This window comes from Silene latifolia, chromosome 5, assembly GCF_048544455.1.
Source record: "Silene latifolia isolate original U9 population chromosome 5, ASM4854445v1, whole genome shotgun sequence".
Classification (NCBI taxonomy): domain Eukaryota; kingdom Viridiplantae; phylum Streptophyta; class Magnoliopsida; order Caryophyllales; family Caryophyllaceae; genus Silene; species Silene latifolia.
The window spans coordinates 87,217,660-87,238,949 of record NC_133530.1 but is presented as its reverse complement, the minus strand read 5'-3'; the positions used below and the strand labels follow the sequence as shown (position 1 = coordinate 87,238,949).

General features: G+C 36.1%; 3 protein-coding genes and 1 long non-coding RNA gene across 5 annotated transcripts in view; 1 reads left to right on the top strand and 3 right to left on the bottom strand.

Moving 5' to 3' along the window:
* The window catches only part of LOC141657771 (protein CELLULOSE SYNTHASE INTERACTIVE 1-like), a 468,470-nt gene that overhangs the window by 301,309 nt on the left and 145,871 nt on the right, over positions 1–21,290 (bottom strand). The window lies entirely within an intron of this gene.
* LOC141657765 (uncharacterized) lies at positions 4,528–6,727 on the top strand. The gene is made up of 3 exons (XR_012548855.1): positions 4,528–4,617; positions 5,441–5,787; positions 6,422–6,727. It is a non-coding gene; the product is annotated as an uncharacterized LOC141657765 (long non-coding RNA).
* LOC141655713 (uncharacterized) lies at positions 7,450–9,493 on the bottom strand. The gene is made up of 5 exons (XM_074462779.1): positions 9,303–9,493; positions 8,897–8,969; positions 8,686–8,779; positions 7,943–8,059; positions 7,450–7,849 (listed from the first exon to the last, which is right to left on the bottom strand). Exons 1-5 carry the CDS (start codon positions 9,333–9,335, stop codon positions 7,450–7,452), a joined length of 717 nt encoding a protein of 238 aa, XP_074318880.1. The 5' UTR covers positions 9,336–9,493.
* Positions 10,205–20,426, bottom strand: LOC141657764 (citrate synthase, mitochondrial-like). Of its 2 annotated transcripts, XR_012548854.1 has the most exons (21): positions 20,355–20,426; positions 20,033–20,091; positions 18,809–18,871; positions 18,659–18,700; positions 18,331–18,396; positions 18,156–18,221; positions 17,899–18,012; positions 17,065–17,128; positions 16,772–16,854; positions 16,378–16,427; positions 16,211–16,288; positions 15,519–15,647; positions 15,387–15,429; positions 15,163–15,249; positions 13,899–14,000; positions 12,313–12,420; positions 12,185–12,235; positions 11,430–11,503; positions 11,258–11,309; positions 10,397–10,808; positions 10,205–10,293 (listed from the first exon to the last, which is right to left on the bottom strand). XR_012548854.1 is itself a non-coding variant. In XM_074465100.1 (20 exons), the coding sequence occupies exons 2-20, from the start codon at positions 20,081–20,083 to the stop codon at positions 10,713–10,715; spliced, it is 1,419 nt and encodes a 472-aa protein (XP_074321201.1). In that variant the 5' UTR covers positions 20,084–20,091; positions 20,224–20,289; the 3' UTR covers positions 10,504–10,712. The 2 variants fall into 2 exon arrangements, 1 of the variants encoding a protein (XP_074321201.1); XM_074465100.1 differs by lacking the exons at positions 10,205–10,293; positions 20,355–20,426 and adding an exon at positions 20,224–20,289 and having other exon boundaries at positions 10,504–10,808.

Sequence of the window (21,290 nt, the reverse complement as noted above, 5' to 3'; positions counted from 1 at the left end):
TTTAACAATATTAGCTTTAATAGTGTTAGTAGCATTAGTCCTGGCACGATCTTGACTCCTTGTAGCATACTCAATCTTGATATGACCAACTAGCTCCTGCAATTTCATATCATTCTTCTTATGCCTCAAATGTTTCTTATACTCATCCCAACTAGGAGAAGGCAACTTCTCAATAATAGCATTAGCCTGCATATTCTCACACAACACCATCCCTTCACCAAGAATTTCAGAAACCAAATTTTCATACTCATGTATTTGATCCATAATTAGTTTACCATCAGCAATCTCAAATTTAACCATCTAGCAACATACTTCTTAGTACCAAAATCATCAGACCTATAGTTGATTTCTAAGGTATCCCAAATTTCCTTAGCGGTCTTAGCTTTACAATAGATGCCAAACAAGTTATCGACCATATAGTGTAACATGACACCTCTAACGGTTCTATTGTCTTTTGCAAATTTGTTATCAGGTTTGATAATTTCAGACGAACTAAACACTTTAGTGGATTGTGGTTCTTGAAATAGCACATAATCAATCTCATATTGCGAGAAATAAAACGAATTTTCTTCGGACCATCTCCTATAATTTTTTCCATCTAAGAGTTCCGTCTTACTAAGGTCATGAAGGAATAATTTTGTGTGGCATACTGAAATGGTTAACAGGGGTATTAGGAGTGGTTGTAATAATTGTGTTATTGACATTGGAATTTTCAGAATTTTCATTTGGGTTTGTCATTGTTAAAAACAGTTCCCACTTATCTGACCGAAAACTACCTTAATCGAGACGCCGTGTAAGACACTGCCCTGAGTCAGTTAGACCCCCATTATGATGCGTCTGGGTACCTTGGTCACCGACTCCAGGGTTAACGCCTCCTTCCGCACAATGGTGCACTCCACATACGGAAATGGGAATTGTTCTCACAAAGATAGATTATAGAAGACATAAGAAGAGAAGAGATAATGTTTGTGAATTTATTTGTGTCTAAGTTGTGGAAGAATGGGGATTTTATAGTGGAGAAAAGGCTCCTCCAACAATCACATAGAGATACCAAAATAATGGTGTTAAATCTAGTAATGGATGACCATAAAATCAGACAATGAATGCGGAATTGACTTTGTAATAAAATTGCAACAATTAGAAAAGAATCTGATGTAAAATTCAGACCAACAGCAAAAAGGACCCCACCCCACATGTGTCACGAACACAGGCGGATGGCGAAGACGCGCGCGTGGGGGGAAGACTATAGTCTCTCCTCTACAGTCTAGTTAACACTTGGTAGTGCACATCCATATATAAGGATAACACTCCCCCATTATTCTTCCTAGGTGGAATAAATATTGTCACATTTAATTTGGAGCAGCACTATACTCCAACATACACAAAAATTCTTGTTATACTCTTCACATACAATAACAAAAACATAGAGAATATAAATAATTCTTGATGGGAATAATTCTTTAATTAGCTTTTCTTTTGAAGTGGTAACAAGAATTTATGCAGCTTGAACCGAAAGCAAATTCAACACTTTGTATGATCAAGAAGGAAGTAACGTACAACTCTCTAGATGCAAGAATCTTTTTTTTTTAGTAGGAGTGCAAGTGTTCAACATGATTTAATCTCTCTCTTTTTTTTTTTTACCACGTTTTTCCTCCAAGCTCTAGCATGGAGTATTTATAATACTCCTTTGTAATATATTGTGTCGAATCCTAAGTATTCTTTATTTTATCATGCCGAAAAGCTATAAACTACTACACAAATTTTCCCTCTTTCTCGATCATTTGTTTACCTTAAGTTTTTGCACAAAAACCAAGAAAAAAAAGGGAGACCATTTATAAATACAAAGCGTCTTGCTTGTGACGTACTATATCCGTCACAACCTGAAAACGGATACTCCTCCTCTCACAATAAAGCGAGTGGGAGGGCAAGTGGGTAGGAAATGGAGCACCCAATAATAATGTCACTTGCTTTTTGTGAGAGGGGCACTATCCGTCTTCAGCTTGTGATGGATAGTGTCCGTCTTCAATGAGAATTTGTGTTATAAATATAATATACTATTGGATAACAAGAGGATCAAGACGAGGTGGATGATCAAATAACTTAAAAAAGCATTCCAAAATTAAAAAGGTAAACAAGTGACTGAAACATCCAAAAATAAAAAGGGTAAACAAATAACTAAACATATTTAGATCATTTCATGTGAATTGGATATAGGAATCGAAATCATGTGAGTTATAAGTAACCACATGAATCCAATTATTACATGAACTAAACGATACCTAAGATAAAAGAAGTAGAAAATTATTACTCCGATTAATATTATGTTTTTAACACTAGAATTTGTTAAAACAGCGTAAAACTAATTTGTTTAGTTTGTCTCGAGCCCTATGATATACAGAAGTATACTTTGTATAAAACAATCAATTCAAAGAACATTACGAAGGAATATTAAGTAACTTCAAGGTATCTTGAATGTGTAGCATCATAACATCTCTAGTTTGAAATTAAACAATAATAAAACTAATAATTTCGGACAAATCACAAACTGTTGTGCGGAAGCGTGAATATCACGTGTTGGGCCTCTGCTGCATCTGTGTCCACAATCCATAATAGTACGATATTGTCCGCTTTGGGCCAAACCCTCACGGATTTACTCTTGGGCTCCTTCCCAAAAGGCCTCGTACTATTATATTTAGTGGATACTTATAAAGATGATCTTCCATCTTTATTCTACCGATGTGGGACATGAGTTTGCACCCTAACACAAACATTTACCAATATACTTAAGTAATTAACTAGCAATATTGCCTCTGTATTTTAAAATTTACGGTTAATGAATGTAACGTGAATAGATCGAGTATTATACCTTATGAGGAGGTCATGCATCATGGTTGCATTTTCTCAATAGTTTTAATAGCTACTCATCTACGGTAGATAGATGATTATTATACATTATAATATTCGTGATAAACATCACAGAAAATTACGTCGATAACAAGCAATGACGGAGCTAGGAGACCACCACCCATATAACGAAAACTATAACTAAATTGTTGCCCAATAAACTCAGATAAAATTGTTTGGAACAAATATTATTAAGTGGGGAGAATTAGATGCAAATGATGAAAAGCCAAGGCCAATGATTTCCGCGAATATTATGTTCCAATCATTGTTTCTTTCCGGTCTCCACGGCCTTAACATTTGGTATCCAAACCCGAATTTTTAACATCTACGTATAAATGATACAAATTCTTTGGCTATGCACGAATCAATTGACATCTACTATTAAACATTATCTTTATTTGATTATTTGAAAATATCAGTTTATAAACTCTAACCACAATTACGAATCTACGATATAAAATGTAAAAAACATTTTGGTATGATACAATATTAAAATAATCACATTCACCGTATTTAGAAATCGTAAAAGTCAAATAGAAATATTTTAAATTATCAAGCACTAATCCTCAAGTGAGACGGCTTCTCAATGATGTTTACATTAAACCTCTCATACAATATAATGTACTACTTCATTCTATTCATAATAAATTTCTCATTTCATTTTGACACAAAAATTAAAGAAACACGTTATTCCATCATATAAATAAATTTAAACCACACAAATACACTACCCACCATACAATTAAATTTGGACCAAACAAATACTTACCAAAAAAGAAAATAGGGAAGTTATTGTGAATAGACAGAAAAAGGAAATAGGGAAGTTTATATTGAATAGGAGGGATTATAATATAACTAGTCATTATCAATGTTACCTTCTTTTTTTGTTAGTTACTAATTTCGTAAATGTTATTCCCTCCGTCTCGATCAATAGTTATCCGTTGCTTTTAGTATAAAGATTAAGAAAAAAGGTATGGGTGAATTTGGACCACACAAATCACTTAACCCCACATACACATGAAAAATAACCCACAAAAGATTACCAAAAATGAAAATTTATAACTATTCAATGATACACCTAAAAATGAAAATAAATAATGGAGTATATTCCCATAATCAGAATAATTTAAATTAAGACAGACTCGTGCTCATTCATCAATAATACAATCAAGAAAGTCACGGGGTATTATCTTTATTAGTTTTATTTAATATTTATGTCTTGCCTAGGTATGACTTTGTAGTGCTAGTTTTAGCTCTTGGGTTTCTTGTGCTACTTAGTCGAATAGCTTTCTTTGTTGCTGATAAAACATTGTAAGTTTCTCTCCTGCTGTTGTCAAAAAGAAAAAAAAAACAACTTTATTCGTTAAGCCACTCAATATCGAATATCGATTCCTTATTCTTTGGAGTTCGTTTTATAAGATAGTAATTTTTTAAAACTGATATTTATAATTATAAGGCGTAAAATTTAATTGACCCTACAATACAATCAAGAAAGTCACGGGGTGGTATCTTTATTCGTTAACTTAACCCACTCAAGATCGAATATCGATTCCTTATTCTTTCAACCATGCATGATCGAGGTGAGAGCATCTTATACGTACTCATCATTAACACTTGCCTCTCATCATAAATAGCAGTCCAACATACATTGGCTTTTACCAAATCAAATTAAGTATACCGTTTCTTAGCTTACTTGCATTCTACCATCTCAAGGTATAATTCTCTTTCTCCTTACTTCCTTAGTATTCTTATTATTCGTATATTGGTTTTTTATTAGAATACACGTTAGGAAAACCGTAATATATCTCTTAGTTTAACATTTTAACTGTAGATCGACCAGGTTCTCAAATATTTAAAAAATAAAAAATTACTCTTTGTGAGATTATGTTCATCCCATTTTGTTTATTTGTCAAAAGTAGAGATGTGCATCGTAGCGGGCCAATCGGCCTAGCCCGGTTTTGTTGGTCGAGTTTTAGTGCCCCGTCAGCTCGGCACAACCCGATGTCATCCACGGGCCGAGCTAGTGCCGCAACTTCCTCGTCCCCCGGTCCAAACATTAATAAAAAAAATATAAAGGCTCAGCCCGGCCCAGTCTGGCCCGCTACTCATTGGGTCGGGGTTGGGCCTGACCAAACCAATCCGGCACTGACCCGGCGCAGTCCAGTCCTCATTTAGTGTTGTGCCTGGGCTGCTGGCACTCAACTCAGCCCGGCCCAGCGCACAGTGGCTCTACTCGAAGGTGACGCTTGATCCATATATTTTCATTAACAAATATTACTACTTTTCTTGAAAAGTTTGTGAAATTATTTTTATTAATACGGGTAAATTTCACGGGATTTTCCTAAGATTTGCCTCTTTGCACATGATAATTGATATATTCATCTTTTTAATTTAAATAAAAACTTTGAGTGACCATAACCAGCTTGTATTAAGGTATTGAAATTTTACTCAAAACTCAAATTCTTAAAATGTTACCATATCAAAATTCTGGCCTTAAAACGTCCAAATCATCAAAATCTTTGTTTTGTGTTTGTAGATATTTGCACAATGGCTTACACAAAAATGAGTAACATAGACCAAGAAGTAGCAGAAATAACAAAGATGGAAGTGACAAAGAGGATGAACATGGAACCGAAGATCAAGAATCAACCCGGGGTGGTAGCGTCCATAAGAAATAATCGCGGGAAAACTTTAAGATTGTACGCAACCACGAGTTGGACCGGGAATTTTCATACGGTGCCAATCGGGTCGCTCAAAGTTGGTGAAAGGGCCCTATTCTCCCACAATGGCTCTAAGGGTGCACTCATCTATGGTCAACATACCGATGTTTGTAATCCTGCCGGATACCTCTTGGCTTGGTCCATATCTAATGGCCCTCTCCGGGTACCTATTACTCCCTCACTTTTTAATTCTTTCCGTTTTTGGCTTTCTTAACACGTGCCCACTACCAGTGGGCACTGAGGCACATGTTAGAAAAAACCTTACATGAAAATAAAGAACCTTAATCTAAGAAATGTTGAAATGGGATTCTTTAATAACTGACCGAGCTATAAAAAACACGCGAAATCTATCATTTCGCGTGGTAGATTTTGGCCCTGTTTGGTACTCAACAGATTATAATTAGAAGAAGATTGGTCAAGCAGATTACAAATGACAGATTTGATTGGCATGTTTGATTAATATATTACAATTAGATTTAGTAAAAGTGTTTCATAATTAGCGGGTTTAGGTTAACAGATTGTTGTATACATGTGTAAATTATAGACCAATTCATTTTTTACAATCTACTAAAGTAAATATGCCTGTGGGAGCAGCATATATATTGGAAAACAGTAGATTGGAGTTCAATCTACTGATTTAATGTCATTTACCAAACACGTAATTTAGTAGATTGTTGAGTCAAACATGCTAAAAGTCTTGAATATGCTGAAATTTTATCAATCTACTGTTTGCCAAACTCCCTCTTACTGTCCAAAAATCGGTTTACTGACAAGTTTTTGTGAAATTTTGTTTCAAGGTATATGTGAAATGTGGACCATTGTCACAAGTGTACTACAATGGCTGGGAAACTGAGGCTTTGGCAAATCTCAATTGTTCCGGTACTGAGAGTTCCGCCAAGGACAACCGCACAAAAAGCAGCGTCCAAGCTCGAATCCAGGACGGAAGTGTTACATTCCCATTGGGAACCATTATAGGGAGCTTCTCCTAGCCGTATGAAACTTATTATGCCGTTTTATTTGATTGTACTAAATACATACAGACGATACAGTATCGCCAACTCGATTGAAAAATAATGTCAATACGAAGTTGAGTTCATGTTATATATAGTTTGTGTTATTGTGATATATTGTTGCATTGAGTTCGGTAGTAATTGAGACGAAGTCATTTTTCTTCAATATCGGTCACCAATTCACCGTCACCAGCCAAAGACCAAAATGCACATCGATATCAATATAGCTGAAACCTGAAAAGGTACCTGAAAACTTAAAAGGTACCTGAAACCTGAAAAGGTAGCCGATAAGTTAACTGAAAATTAGGAGTTAATAAGATTACTGATTATATAAAAAATTGTTTGGCAAACTAACTGAAAAGGTAACTTATTTTGATAAAATGATGTAAAAGGATATAATAATAATTATTTAATATATTATAAATTGAAAAGTTAAAAAGTTAACATTACCAAGAATCGGGTACCTGAAATGTGAAATGCTACTATTTCATTTCACCTAGCTTATCTTGTCAAACACTTCTAAAAAAATAAGCTACCTTAAATTTTTCTCAGAAAAAGCTACTTCAGTCAAAACAGGTACCTAAAATGTCTTGTCAAACGGAGTCTTAGTTACTTAGATATTACCCCCGTAGTTGGTAAAGTTATGATAGGTGGTGTTCAAGATATGGGTTCAAATCCCGTCAACATCAAAATCTCCCTTTACACCGGGAAAAAAAATACTCCTGTGTTAAGTAAGAGACCTAGACATGAAAATCTAATTCAGACTAAACTATGTAACAATATTTACTTGGTAGTTCTCGTACAAGCTAATTCAGTCAGTCCTCTGCGTCGTAGTCTTCATTATCCTCTGTCCCTTCACTCGAGCTGCTGAACATTACAGGATCGTTTTCCATAGTCTCCATTTCACGATATGACCCACTGCAATGTTCTTCGTGTACAGTTTCCTCAACAGAATGTCCGGTAGTAGGAACCAAGACAGGATTACCATTCTCGTCCAAATCAAGATTTAGGTCAAAGTTTCGAACACATGTTGACATCTTTCTAGCACTTGTTTGTAGGTCATTCATGTTGAAATCATCTTCGAACTTATCACACTTAGTTGCTCGATTACCTCTACCTCGTCCTCGTCCTCGTCCTCGTCCCTTTACCCTGACATTAGTGTAAGCTGTTGCATGCTGATTACTTCCATTCTCATCTTCATAGTCAGCAAGTTTTCTGATTCACAACAGCATTCGTATTATTAGCAAATATTTTAGGGTAACGCGGTTTAAATACGAAACCAGACAATTGAAATGTTATTTTACATACCTTTTCCTTCCAGTTAGTCGATCATCACTCCTCGCAGCAGAATCTTCCAATTCAGGAACTTTATTTAGAATATCTCTCAAAAAATCGAAATTGTTGAACCTCTGCACACACTGCTTCCTGCAAATGCAAAATAAACTTTGCTGAGAAAAAATATCCACCCATCTATAATAGGTGGGTCGCTATCTAAATAATCGAACAATTACAGTCATGACGCTGTCTAACAGCCAACAGCAATCACTCACGGTAGCTTGTCAGGCTGTGTACATGCTCCACAGATAACACGGGTCCTTTTCACTGCATTTTGTCCTCACTCATGCGCATCCCGGGGAGGTCACCCATCCTAAGACTACTCTTAGCCAAGCACGCTTAACTGTGGAGTTTTTTCGCATGGATAACTAGAAAAGAAACTGCACTTTGTTAATATGAGTAGTACTTTCGATCCTTTTAAGCACTAGTCATATTTCAGATTTTAAGCCTATCAATGGACCTCTTCAAGGAGTTACCCCACCCGAATAACGTCTTCGGTTCAGTGGAGTATTACAACACTACGTCTAAACCTAACCCAAACTGATCAAGAAAGAGCCAGCAGTTTACCGAATATATGAGAAAAGTTTATCAGATCTTAAAAACGTATGCAGAAACTTATTTTTGACACGAAACTTAAGAGGAAAGATTTTAAAGAACTTTGCTTTGCCTAAGGCTAATATGGTAAACGAAACAATTGAATCAACTAGTGAACTTACAAATGCAATGAACTCAGTGTCTTTGCTCCTCGAGTAGCTGTTATTTCATATGTGCGATCACAGAGTTCTTGCAGAAATAGCTCCAGGGCTTTAGCTGCACACATAAAAGTAATGCTTCAGTTACAGCATCAGTTAAATAAAAGAACTGAATAATTGATGAAAACCGAATACAGAAATAGATGACAGCCCTACAGGCCGTTTATCGACTTACAAACTAGTAGTGGCACAGCCATGGCTATCTTTCCGACATCATCATCAGATTGCATAATCTTCTTGATTCTCGCCTGTTAAAGAAAACATTCAATAAGCAAAACTTAAGGCAATTCACACATATCACTTCACCGCAAAGAATAACAAGCAAAGCCGAGTAAAAACCAGAATTACAAAATTCAGTTCTTTGTTTTTAATTCGTACAGCTTAGCTTTTGGTTGAGTTGGTTTCTGACAGTTTGTGAAACAGATTTATTCGGTAGTGCGCACTTAAATGTGTCATGATATTTGTAAACGTTAATCCGTTTTACACGATTTAGTGTAACAGTAACACGGCTTTACATGAGAATAACTGTATTCGAAAATTAAATAATAAGAAAGCTGAAAAGAGGAAGAAGAGGGATGTACAGCAGGAAAGCGTGTGTCAAGTCTTCTCTTCATGATATCAATCTAAGCGTCAATGAAACTGCGGCGGTTTCGAAACGTCGGGAAACGATGTTATGGAAAGTTGTATGAAGACTTGTCTTGATTACGGAAGAGTTAAAGAACAGAATTTAAAGGCTTGAAATCTTGAATCTTCGAGTGCATACAACAATTCTAGAGAGCATATCATAGTCTCCAAATAAAAGTGCACAAGTATTTTTATATTAGTTAATATCCTACGTAATTAGGAGTTTAATTTTATCCTATACTTAGTAAATAATAGGGGCATAGGATAGAAAATCCGTTTAAAAAAATTAAAACCTAACATAATTAGGAAAATTAGATAAAATAAGGAAATAACATGATTCTTTGATTTTTTTTCAGTCTGGGCCACTCGCGACTCTGTGAGAATCCAGGCGAGTCGTGACTAGTGAGTTGTTTAGGACTTCAATCCAACTACTGGCGCATCATTAATCCAACCCACAAACCATTGTGAGTCTTGTGACGTACAAAATCAATCCAAAACCTCACAAATCCTTTGCAAGCCATTAAAACACCTAATTGTGATGAAAAAACGACACTTAACAACGGTCGGTCAATCGGGTTGTGTGGTAGGGGCAATTTAATTATGATAATTTCTGACATACGTAAAATGCAGATTAAAATAGAACATTTTGAATTTGGATTCTATTAACTCTATTTGAATTTCATCTTCGTCTGATAAAAGCATATTAGGTGAATTTGTGTTGGGTCGCTTTGATGAACCTGTCATGATTTTGAATGCAACTCATTTACCTATTACCGTACAGTAAAAAGTTAACGCCTTTTATTCGAAAATTATTAAAACCAGACCATTTGACACAAGTATAGTGCTATTAAAACACACATTATTCAAAATGTCGAAGTGAATAACCGAACAACAGTGTAACTTATACGGAGTATATAAGTATATAGTAGACAAGTTATTGTTGTATCACTCGGATGTACATTCAAGAAGCCATGGATGATCAAACTGAAAACCTAATACTCCGTACGAGTTTCAGTTTATTGAAGTCTTTTTACTCGTATAGTCTTCTTACACAGAAGCTGCTTTTACAAAGAAAAGTTCGAACCAAATATGACTAATAGTTACAAACTAATCTCTCAACCTCATCTATTTCTTCAAAAAAATCAAAAAAAAAAGTTGAGAAGAACTTTTGAAAAGAACGTATATAAAAACGATGCCACAACGGAAATATATAAAAAGTCGCTGCATCTCCCTAACTTCCTTCAAGTAATTAGTCCATCAAGCCTACCTTATTGTAAATCAGGGCAAGCAGGGGATAACAATAGATAGACTCTGCATACAAGCTTTCTTTATGATCCCTATCCTCGTCTCATAATGTGTTCTTAATATCAAACTGCTGCTTTGTTACAGTGCTTCTCAAGCCATTCCATCGTCACACTCTTTGGTCTTTCTAAGGGCAACCCAAGAGCTCGATCCCAGATAAGCTGGAAATGGAAAACCGATTTGAGACAAAAATCGCATAAAAAAGTAATTCAAGTATTCTCTCCATCTATATTTAGAATGTCCATGTTTGACTTTGGTGGTTAAACGATGTTAACTTCGGCCAATAATTTTCATGTTTTCCTTTTTCCTTTTCCCTTTTCCCTATTTAATCGGTTTCTTTCACTATATTTTATGTATGCCAGTCATTGACAGTTTCAGAGCATGATTCATGTCCGCCAATCCCAAAATCATTTTTGCGATTACGGCTCTGATGTTGTACAACTTTTAAAAATGACAAATTTTATGTTATATCTCTGCATATATAATTGAGAAAATTAATGCTCTAAATTGACACCTTTAGACTACAAAATTTAAGTGGGGACAAAATTGAATATATTTAGGTTGGAGATATTATATGATGAAATTAAAAGGCAACCGCAGTGTATCAAACCTGAGAGCAAATTCCGATGCTCCTTGAGACTCCAAACAGTACAGTGTAATACCTGACAGTTCAGGGGCATATTTATGATTCAATTAACTTCTGTAAATTTGAGCACGATTAATAAATTAATGAAATGAAAAAAAAAAAAAAAAAAAAAAAAAAAAAAAAAAAAGATAAGGACCTTGCTTCCGTCAAACCATAATGGTTCAGCAACACTCCACTGTGGGCGTCGACATTTGGCCATGGATTCTTAACCTGCACTCACCACAAATGTCAAAAAGATAAAACTACCGATTCCGAAATAAAAGGTTACAAAACTTGCCAAGCAGAAAATATAAGATGGCACATTCTGAACTTGAAACCAAATTGCGGTGTTGTAGCCTGTAGGTATGTTACTTTGACTCTGCACTACTTGGGTTGTAGTGTTGTACCCATGCCCGACTGTTACCAAATAGACATTATCCTCGAAGAGCCACAAAAGAAAGTCTGCTTGTTTAGTAGGATACTAGGATGTATAAAAGTCTTATAAACAAACTATTTATTTCACTCAAAAAAACTCAAGACTTCAAGTTTGTTAACATATTTTTCTTTGGAAGAAGTGTGCCGGCAGTCCGGCACCTGTATCCCCTCACCTGTAGGGCAAAGTCCATGTGGCTAAAAACTGAATGATTTTGGGGTTCAACACTTGGATGTATCCTGTGTACCCGAGTCCTAGTAAAATTAGCTATATGCACACACTCAAAAAACACTAACTGTTCGCATAGCATTTTTTGAAACTGAGACAAGAAATCGGTTGCATTGTTTTAATGATAAACATGCTCCCCGGGTTTGCAAAAATGTTCCAATGAGGCACAAGGCATAGGTTTGGAGAGAAATTGACTGCCTTCCTGATCATATTTTTTTCAGAGAAGGAAAAAGGGGTACGAGTAAGACTACCTTTCCAAGATCTGTCAGAACAGGAGGCACCACTTGGTACAGCTTCGACACCTGCAGAAACCAAAGTTGTCTGAGAAACTAGGGAAGGACGCCACAATTATTTGCAAGAGAACATATTTCAATTATACCAGTTGGAAAAGTGGATCATCAGGCAAGTGCTTCAATGCAAATTCTCTCTGGCACATGTACCTTGGATCTGTTTTACGCAAAACTCCGTGGCCAAATCCAGGAACAACCTATTATTTTGGAGGGAGGAATTTTAACTACTACAACATATATCACAATTCACAAATAAAACATTGCATGGAAGTGTTAAACTAGAGCATTCTTAACAATGAGTGAGAATTTAAAAACTCAAATCATAGATTAAATCTTTACTTATTAGTCAGGCTAAAGTTATTGCTAATTTGCTACTCCGTACAACTTGGTAAATTATGAAGGCAACCCTGTCAAAAGGGCCATCACATGTTCCCATATTACATGAAATACGGAGTTTACTGCAAGTTTAGAATAATACCAATTTTTTATGATTTAAACATAGCAAAGTCCCAAGCATATTTTCACTAGTGAAAAGATGTGGAAAACTAATGCGGAAATCTGGTAGAAGTGGAGAACTTCAAGTCTTCAATTATCTCCGTTTCATAAGCTTATATTTCCACGTGAAGACGCTCATTGGCGGAGATTTACAGTCAAGAAGATAGATTGTACATTTTAGTTTTATACATTTACCATTCAAGCTCAATGGAGAAAACAGTTACTTCTCTCTGAACATATCAGTTTTTTGAAGTTCTAAAATAATTGCATCAAAACAAAGCAATTTATCTCAGGTCCAAACAAACCTTATTAGCAATTACTACATCAAGACTACCATCCCCTGTAACAGGAAACGGCTGCGGTCATTTGCTTGATTACACCACTCAGATTAGAAAATGAATTTATTTTATTTATTTGTGAGAGAGGAAAAATGAAAAATAAAATAACCTTGAATTACCATTTCGTGTCACACTAGTGACTTGTTCAGTTAGTCTTGAGATGATTGATATCCTAAGAATAGAGAAAGTGAAAATTGATTATAAATTGTTTTGGTGGGCGGGAAGTAGACCTTCAAACGGGTCGGGTAATACGGGTTATGTCAGAATGCGGGTCGGGTCGGGTCAAGAAATAATTTCTAACGCCTTTTTTTAACAATTTTTTAAATCAAAAAAATATTTTTTTAAAACGTAAAACACATTTAAAATTGATATTTTAATCATATTCAATGTTTACATTAATTATATTGACATAATTATTAAAATAAAGCTTTTTTAATAATTATTTTATTATTATATAATAAAAGTTATATAAAATTGACTTTTTAATTGTGTTTGTAATTTTAAGTAATAAAAAAAAAAATTAACTATTTTTTCAAATATAATATATAAATACTAATATTTTAATAAAATTCTTGATTTACCTTTGACCCAACGGGACGACCCGTTCGGGTCGGGTCTCGACCCTAAAATAACGGGTCATTTCAGGTTCGGGTCAAACGGAGCGCCGGGTTGAAATTTTCGGGTCTTAGCCTTGAAAACGGGTCGGGTTGGGTCGTGTTTGTGGTCCGGGCCATAATTTGACAGGTCTAGTGGGAAGGGACAGTAGAGAAAATTAGAAACTAATAATTTCAATTTCCAACATTGAATTACCACAACTAACGAATCAAAAATATTTTAGTCACCTTGCCACTGTTCAATGTTTTCCAGACGTAATCTTTCAATTGCTCGGTGGTGATATTCTGTCCGCATTCTTCAACAACTGACTTGATCCACAGCAAGACTTCCTGACATGTTAATGTGAATAAAATGAAAAACCATAACACAAGATTATGCTGGCCACATAAGCCTGGGTAACTAGGAGAATAAATCAAGGAAAGAGATGCAAAATATTGCAATAAATTTTACTAGACTATGAAGTATAAAAGACAAACTCGGAGATGAATACAGAAATCAATTATTGTAGCTAATACGATCGTCAACACTTGGAATCTGATCAACAGAAACTCCTTTTATGATAGCATAAAGCCACTGCTATGTGTTTATGCTGAAAGAACTGAATCTGAAATGCAATAGTTTCATTGACTAGGAAACAATGCTAGCAAATAAAAGACAAACTCGGAGATGAATACAGAAATCAATTATTGTAGCTAATACGATCGTCAACACTTGGAATCTGATCAACAGAAACTCCTTTTATGATAGCATAAAGCCACCGCTTATGTGTTTATGCTGAAAGAACTTAATCTGAAATGCAATAGTGTCATTGACTAGGAAACAATGCTAGCAAATAAACATCATTGATACGTTAATGTGGCAAGCGCTGAAGCTAAAAATTATGTTGATATGTACAAAAGTAGCTAAAAACAGGAAATTCATTAAGAAAAAGAAGACAAGAAGAACACTAAGGGTGTGTTTGGATTGAGTGATTTGGAGGGAAAAGAAAGGGAGGGAGAATAGGGAATTTAAAATCTCTTGTTTGGATAGCAAATGAGGGTGGAGGGAAATGTTGGGGGAGAGATTTGGAAGGATCCATTTTCCCTCCTTCAAGCCTAATCAAAATCTCTCCACAATAGGCAAGATTTGGAAGGGAATTGTATCCAAACAACCACACTCCATTGCCCCTCCCCTTCCCTCCTCTCCCTTTCCCTTCCCTCCTTCCCCCTCCTCTCCCTTTCCCTCCACTTTTGCTATCCAAACACACCCTAAAACCTGAAGTACTCGAACAAATCAAAGAGGAAGATGATGACGAAGAGAAGATTACAATTAAGAAAAAAAATATGTTCATTGCAGCCTATATAGATGACACCATTTTTTCAATCAAAACATTCCTAATAGAGAATTTTCCTTAGTCAGCACCAAAATTTCAAGCGAAGAAGCGCGCTTTCATAGTCCCTCAAGTCTGCTCAAGAAGGGGTGGGGTTACTGAGGTAGTTTCAGAATCTCTACCTGGTTCGCTAATCCATGAAGTGGGCCAGCCAAACCATTCAGTGCAGCTGCAAAAGACAGATAAGGGTCTGAAAGTGCGCTACCCACCTACACAGTGGTCAGAATACTCGGTTCAGCATTTACAGCAAAAGAATGCCTCTGTTTCGCAGCTGATTTCGTTAGCAAGAAAAAAAAGCTATTCTAGAAGCAAGATAAGCAATGGCTAGAGTTTTAAGACATTTTACCAGATGCCCAGTGTGTGCGCTGACATTTCCTCCCTCATGATCACTGAAAATAAGATGAGGAATATTGATTAGATAAGTTTTAAGGAGGGAGACTGAAGGAGATTAGTTAAATAAACATAAACTTATCCTTACGTGTGAATTGTGATATAAAGTCGCATCAGCTCAAGCATCTGAGGGCTATCAAATCCCAACATGTGAGCAAAATTACCACCGTAGTCAAGAGAGTCATCTAGTGGTATTGTTTGACCATTCTTATACATCCTTCAGCAAGAAAATGATAAGGTTGAGATTCTCAGTGGTTGATCTAGACTAACCAACCAATCAAAGTTGTAATGATGACACTGAAATTTGAACTCTGTGGAGACCAACCCATGCTACAATATGTCAAGTTTGGCTACATAGACGAATAGACCTAACTACTTGGTAACGCTTATTCTTATTCAGCAAATAAGATGCTAAAAATATTATCCGAGTTGCCACTTAATTTCTGAATGAAGTCTTGAGGCAAGAAAGATCCTGAAGTGGATGTAGATAGCAGGTTGTCAGACCAGAAAAAAGGAATCTAATTCAAAACACGCAAAGTACGTTTACCAATATATGAGATCACTAATACATTGCTTCTTTCATTTAACTATGAACTCCATGAAACATAATAAAGATGATACGCATACTTAAAGTTCATTTTTTCAAAACATGGAGGCCTCTATGTCAAAACTAAGGGCTCAACTTTTGAGCAGTCTCCCTTAAACAAACACCACCAAAAAGCAGTTGCTTCGATCCACAGTTCAACCATATCCTGCTGTGAAACAGAACATTTTACTGACCTTCGATATACATAAGCAGCAACAACAGGAACTTTGGCAATCAGACTAAGACAGTCCTCATATGTTGGTTCCCAAAACCTATATTTATATTCACGGTCAGGATTCAGGACTAACTATTATGAGAAAACTACAAGTAATGAAGTATAAACAAATCATGAAAGACTCACTTTGATTTATGGATTCCCTTCTCATATGCCTTCTGAAACTCACTTTCAACCTGAAAAAAGAAATGTAATGTCATACAAATTGTAACCTAGGCATGCAACGCTAGATTCAACTGCAAAGGCATATGACTTATAGGTAACTAGCTAAAATGATCACAGTCAACAGCAGACTCTAACCGCATGGAAAAAAACTAAGCAATGAAAGGACAGGGAATGTAATATGTATTCACAAAGGCTTCGATACAATCATTTGGAAGTTGTTCTCGTCGGATACCATCCAGAATCAACAGTATAGCTTCAAATGCAAGCAGAGCAAATGTATAATAAAGCGGCAAAAGACTCAGTAGCTAGCATCTATACTACAACAGGAGGAGAAAACATGAAATCTAAAGTTAACCTGAAGGGCCATGACACCAGTAGCAAACTGAGTCATTGGATGAGCAGTGACAGGCAAAGCATCAATAGTTTTGTAGACGTGGTCTGCAATGACATATAGAACGTCAGTGATTATGCTGCCAAAGGGTAAGCTTCAATTCACTTACACAAGGACAGAGAGAAGCACAAGCAGACACAAAGCCAGATAGATACTACACAGAAAAATTACAAGCTTAAAACAACTGTGTTTTGCATGCACATGTCAATGTAGAGTCGCCAGAAAATTCTGTTGGAGGGAAGTTACAAGCCAAACACCTGGGACAGAAGCACGGCTCCGCAGATCTGCTGAAAGTGCATCCACTTGTTCTTTGCTGGGTACCTAAATAGTCGAACACGGAAAAAAACACAATTTGACTTACAGAGTACATTCTGCAGATAGCATCAGATGCAAGAAGCTAACATATGAGTACATATCCAAGGAAGCTACAACAAAGAATACCCATCTAGATGTCTCGTGTCAGACCCTGGTGCCAAATGGTAAACATGCAAGCACTTTGAGTAGGAAAAAACTGCTCGTTAGAGAAAAGTCACAATTTCAAGCACTCTCAAACTTTAATATACATTCATTCATATGGAAATTTAGAGGCTAACAGAAGTGGTAGCAGCAAAATCTAGTCCCACACTAATATAGAGAAAATATACTCCCTCCATCTCATTTTTAATATTCTATTTGCCCTAAAATTATTGTCCCTTTCCTAAATTTAGTAAAGAAAAAATTCTTAACCTCCAATATTGCCCCTAGATAATCAACTACCATCTACTAACATTGTCTCTATTCCCTTTAATTCGAGGGGTAGGATTGGTATTTCATCACCTTTCCTAAAATCATCCCAAAATGGTAAGAGAGACAATAAAGCTGGGATGAAGGAAGTATAATATACTAGTTACCAAACCTTAATCATAGTGATCCAATTACCATTTTGATATAAGATGAAACAGAGATATTAAAGCATTATATTCCTCCAACTCAATCCTCAAACAAGGAGAAATGATACGTGGGGATTATACTAGATGTAACCATAACAGACACGGCTCTAGATTTCACTATATCTGGAGACATAATCCTTGAATTTGTAAGGGGATACTTACTTTTCCAGTCAAAAGTAGCCAAAGAAGTCCTTCAGGCAATGGCTCTCCACCTGGCTTGGCAGCAGGTAAGAGTTTCTGACACTCGGGGATAGATAAACCTCTAAAACGAATACCCTGAATATAAACATAATAATTCATCAATAATTAAAAAAAAATAATAATAATAAAGCCTACATGTATATTGAACCAATCTCAGCGAATAGGAGGAAAATTGCCCTCAATTAAAATTTTAGCTAAGCATGAGAGAACTATTATACCTCTTCTGCGTCAAGTAGAGATGGTTCCCAAAGCAAACCTATCATGCCTCTCATTCCACCCAGTACCTATTATATTGGACGGAAATCTCAAGAAAGCTGTCTACAGAATTACAGGTTAACATATCACTCTTAAAAGTAATTCTAATGTGCGAACTCAAAAAAATTAAGCCCATACCATGTCAACATTAATTTTTCCAAGCTGAACATTTCCGTGTTCTTTCTTTAACTTCTTCAAGCGCTCCTAGAGAGGAAAGAGAGAGTATTAGTAAATTTAACGAAAAAAATTGCAAGTCAAAATGCCTGTACAGTTGAAAAGAGAAGCTAGATGATCATTTGCAGGTCGCAATCCACACTAAGCCTATAGCTCCAATCCTTAAAGGCGTCAAACATCTAACATGATAATCTTGCACCCTCAAAAAAGTGGCAACGGACTTCAGAAAAGAGAGAAGGGAGGGCTTGAGAGAGAAATAAAATTCCAAAAGAGCTAAGATTAGCAGATTCACCTGCTGCTCTGGAATCAGTTCTTGCAACTCTGAACGAAGATCCTACATATCAAGACATAATTTAAAAACAAGGCAAAAAAAGCAAATAAGAAATTAAGAATTCATATATTTAACATGGCAAAACAAGAGGAAAAATCAAATATATATTACAAGGTTAGAGGAACTTTGCAACTGGATCCATCTGGCAGAGCTGCTTAGGAATGGTTGCTGACCCTGTGAGTCAAAAATAAATCAGATACAATGACTTACTGGGAAATTGGGAATATTATATTGCGAACTCACGGAGTCGTTCTCTAAACGTTTCTAATAGTAGATTTATTTGAGTAACAATCAATTAACTCGAAAAGAATCCAAACCAAACTAGGTTAAACAAAATATCCAACAGCAGTGCATTTACTACAAGCAGAGGCAAGTACTACAAAAGCATTTTCGCGTGTGTTATGAACTGAAAAATGCTCAAGTGCTGTATCTGTGAAATTCCGTTCTTTCCTAAACGGCCCAACCCCACTCCAGTGTAAAAGGAAGAACACCCAGAATTCTAAAGGGGAAAAAAGACAAGGATATCACTAATCTCATTGTTGGGAATTTCGGATCAGTTACCCGAGCATAGAAATCAACAGCCCCCTCCCCCCGGGGGAAAAACTCGTATTCACTAGCTGGTTAATTATAATCTGAAGCAAAGGTCCAACCTTTTATCATCCTTTTATGTTTCAACTAAGCCAGTCTAGATCAAACATCAACCGTCTCTCCCAAGTTTTAGTGAGGTCTTCTAAGAGACCGTCTCCCACTATAACATGGAAAATAGAAATTAAATAACTCCCTCCCCTCATCATGTGAGAGGTTTCTCAATAGCGCTATTGAGAGACCGTCTCTCTAAAGTTTTTGTGATGAAACAATTATCTAGTTTCGCGTCAAAATCGTATAAATAACAGTTATAAAAAAAAATTGTTCCAACGGAAAATCATTTAAACGTCCTAGAATTTTCTACACACGTGATGAAATTGATGAAAAAATAACCTACTTTCGACTGGAAATTGCATCAATTACTAGCACAATTATCAAAAATAATATCAAACGAAAAATCATCACTAGTTTCGAGTCAAAATCACATCCAATAACACAATTTTACAAAGAAAAAATCAAATGAAAAATTACTACAGTAACCTACGGAGTACTTCAGAGCCAAAATAGCATCAATTACTAGCACAATTATCAGAAGAATATATGAAACTAAAAATCATCACTCTTACAGATAATTTTCAACACAAATGAAACAATTATCTAGTTTCGAGTCGAAATCGCTTCGAATAACACAAATATCAATTCAAATAAAGTATAAAATGCCGAAAGTGAGCAAAATAGAAGAAAACTTACGATTCGTGATCGTAGCTTCGAGAGAGCAGATATACCTCTGAAGAACGACATTTATCAATCTACATCAACATAATAACACAATTATAAAAATAAAAATAAAAATAAAAAAAATAAAAATAAAAACTAATTGAGGTAATCAAATCACTAACACTGCAAAATTAGAAGGAAAACACAGATTTAAGGACGATTACAGTATAAGAAAATTGAGTAAATTGCATGCAATTATAGCTACAATTTAGGAATGATAATAACGAACAAAATTAAACGAAATCGAAACTCAAGAAGATTAAGATAAAGCAGTTAAAAACGTGAGAGAAAGAACCTTCTTGAACGAGAAATTCGGTAGCAGAAATGGCAGCAATGCAGAATGTTGTAATCACGCTCTTTAAGAAGAACTTTCTTTTTTTTATGCTCAAAAATGTGCTTTTTAGGGCTTGTTTGGGATGAGGGTAATGATTAAGAAAGTAATAGACATAAAATAAACTAAAAAATGGAGGGAAGGGATGGAGTTGGTCATAGAGATGGCAATCCGGGCCGGGCTAAGGCGGGCGGCACGGGCACGGCACGAGTCCGGCACGGGCACGGCACGGCACGACACGGATGAATAATACTGATGGCACGGGCACGGCACGAACGGGTTTGAGGCGGGCCGCGACTGCATTTTTTGGAAATTCCTGTGCCTAGGCACGGCACGGCCCAAGCACGGAGGGTCCAAGACGAACAGGCACGGCGGGCTCGACACGGCACGGCCCGAGATTTGGCCCGTTTCTTAATTATTTAATTAAATTCCATTTTTTAATATCGTTTTTTAATTATTTAATTAAATCTAGTACATTAAAAATACAAGTAATCAACTAATCAAGACATAAAGTACATTAATATTTAATAAAATATATATTTAAATCGTTAATATTCATTATTTATATAAATAAAAGTGTATTTAGAAAAAAAATACTAAGGTTATTGGGCCGGCCCACGTGCTAGGCACGATTAGCCCATGGGCCAGGCACGGCCCGAGCACGAAATTGGGCGTGCCAAGTGCGGGCCGCGGCGGGGATTTGGGTGAGTGGGCCAGGCACGGCACGGCACGGCCATCCCAATATTCGTGCCTGGGCCGGGCCATTTTTTGGGGAAGGCACGATGGGCCGGCACGCGGACCGGCCCAGCACGACCCAATGCCAACTCTGGGGTTGGAGATAGAAATGGATAAAAATGGAGAAATATTGTTAATAGTCCCTCCATTACGGGAGTAATTGTT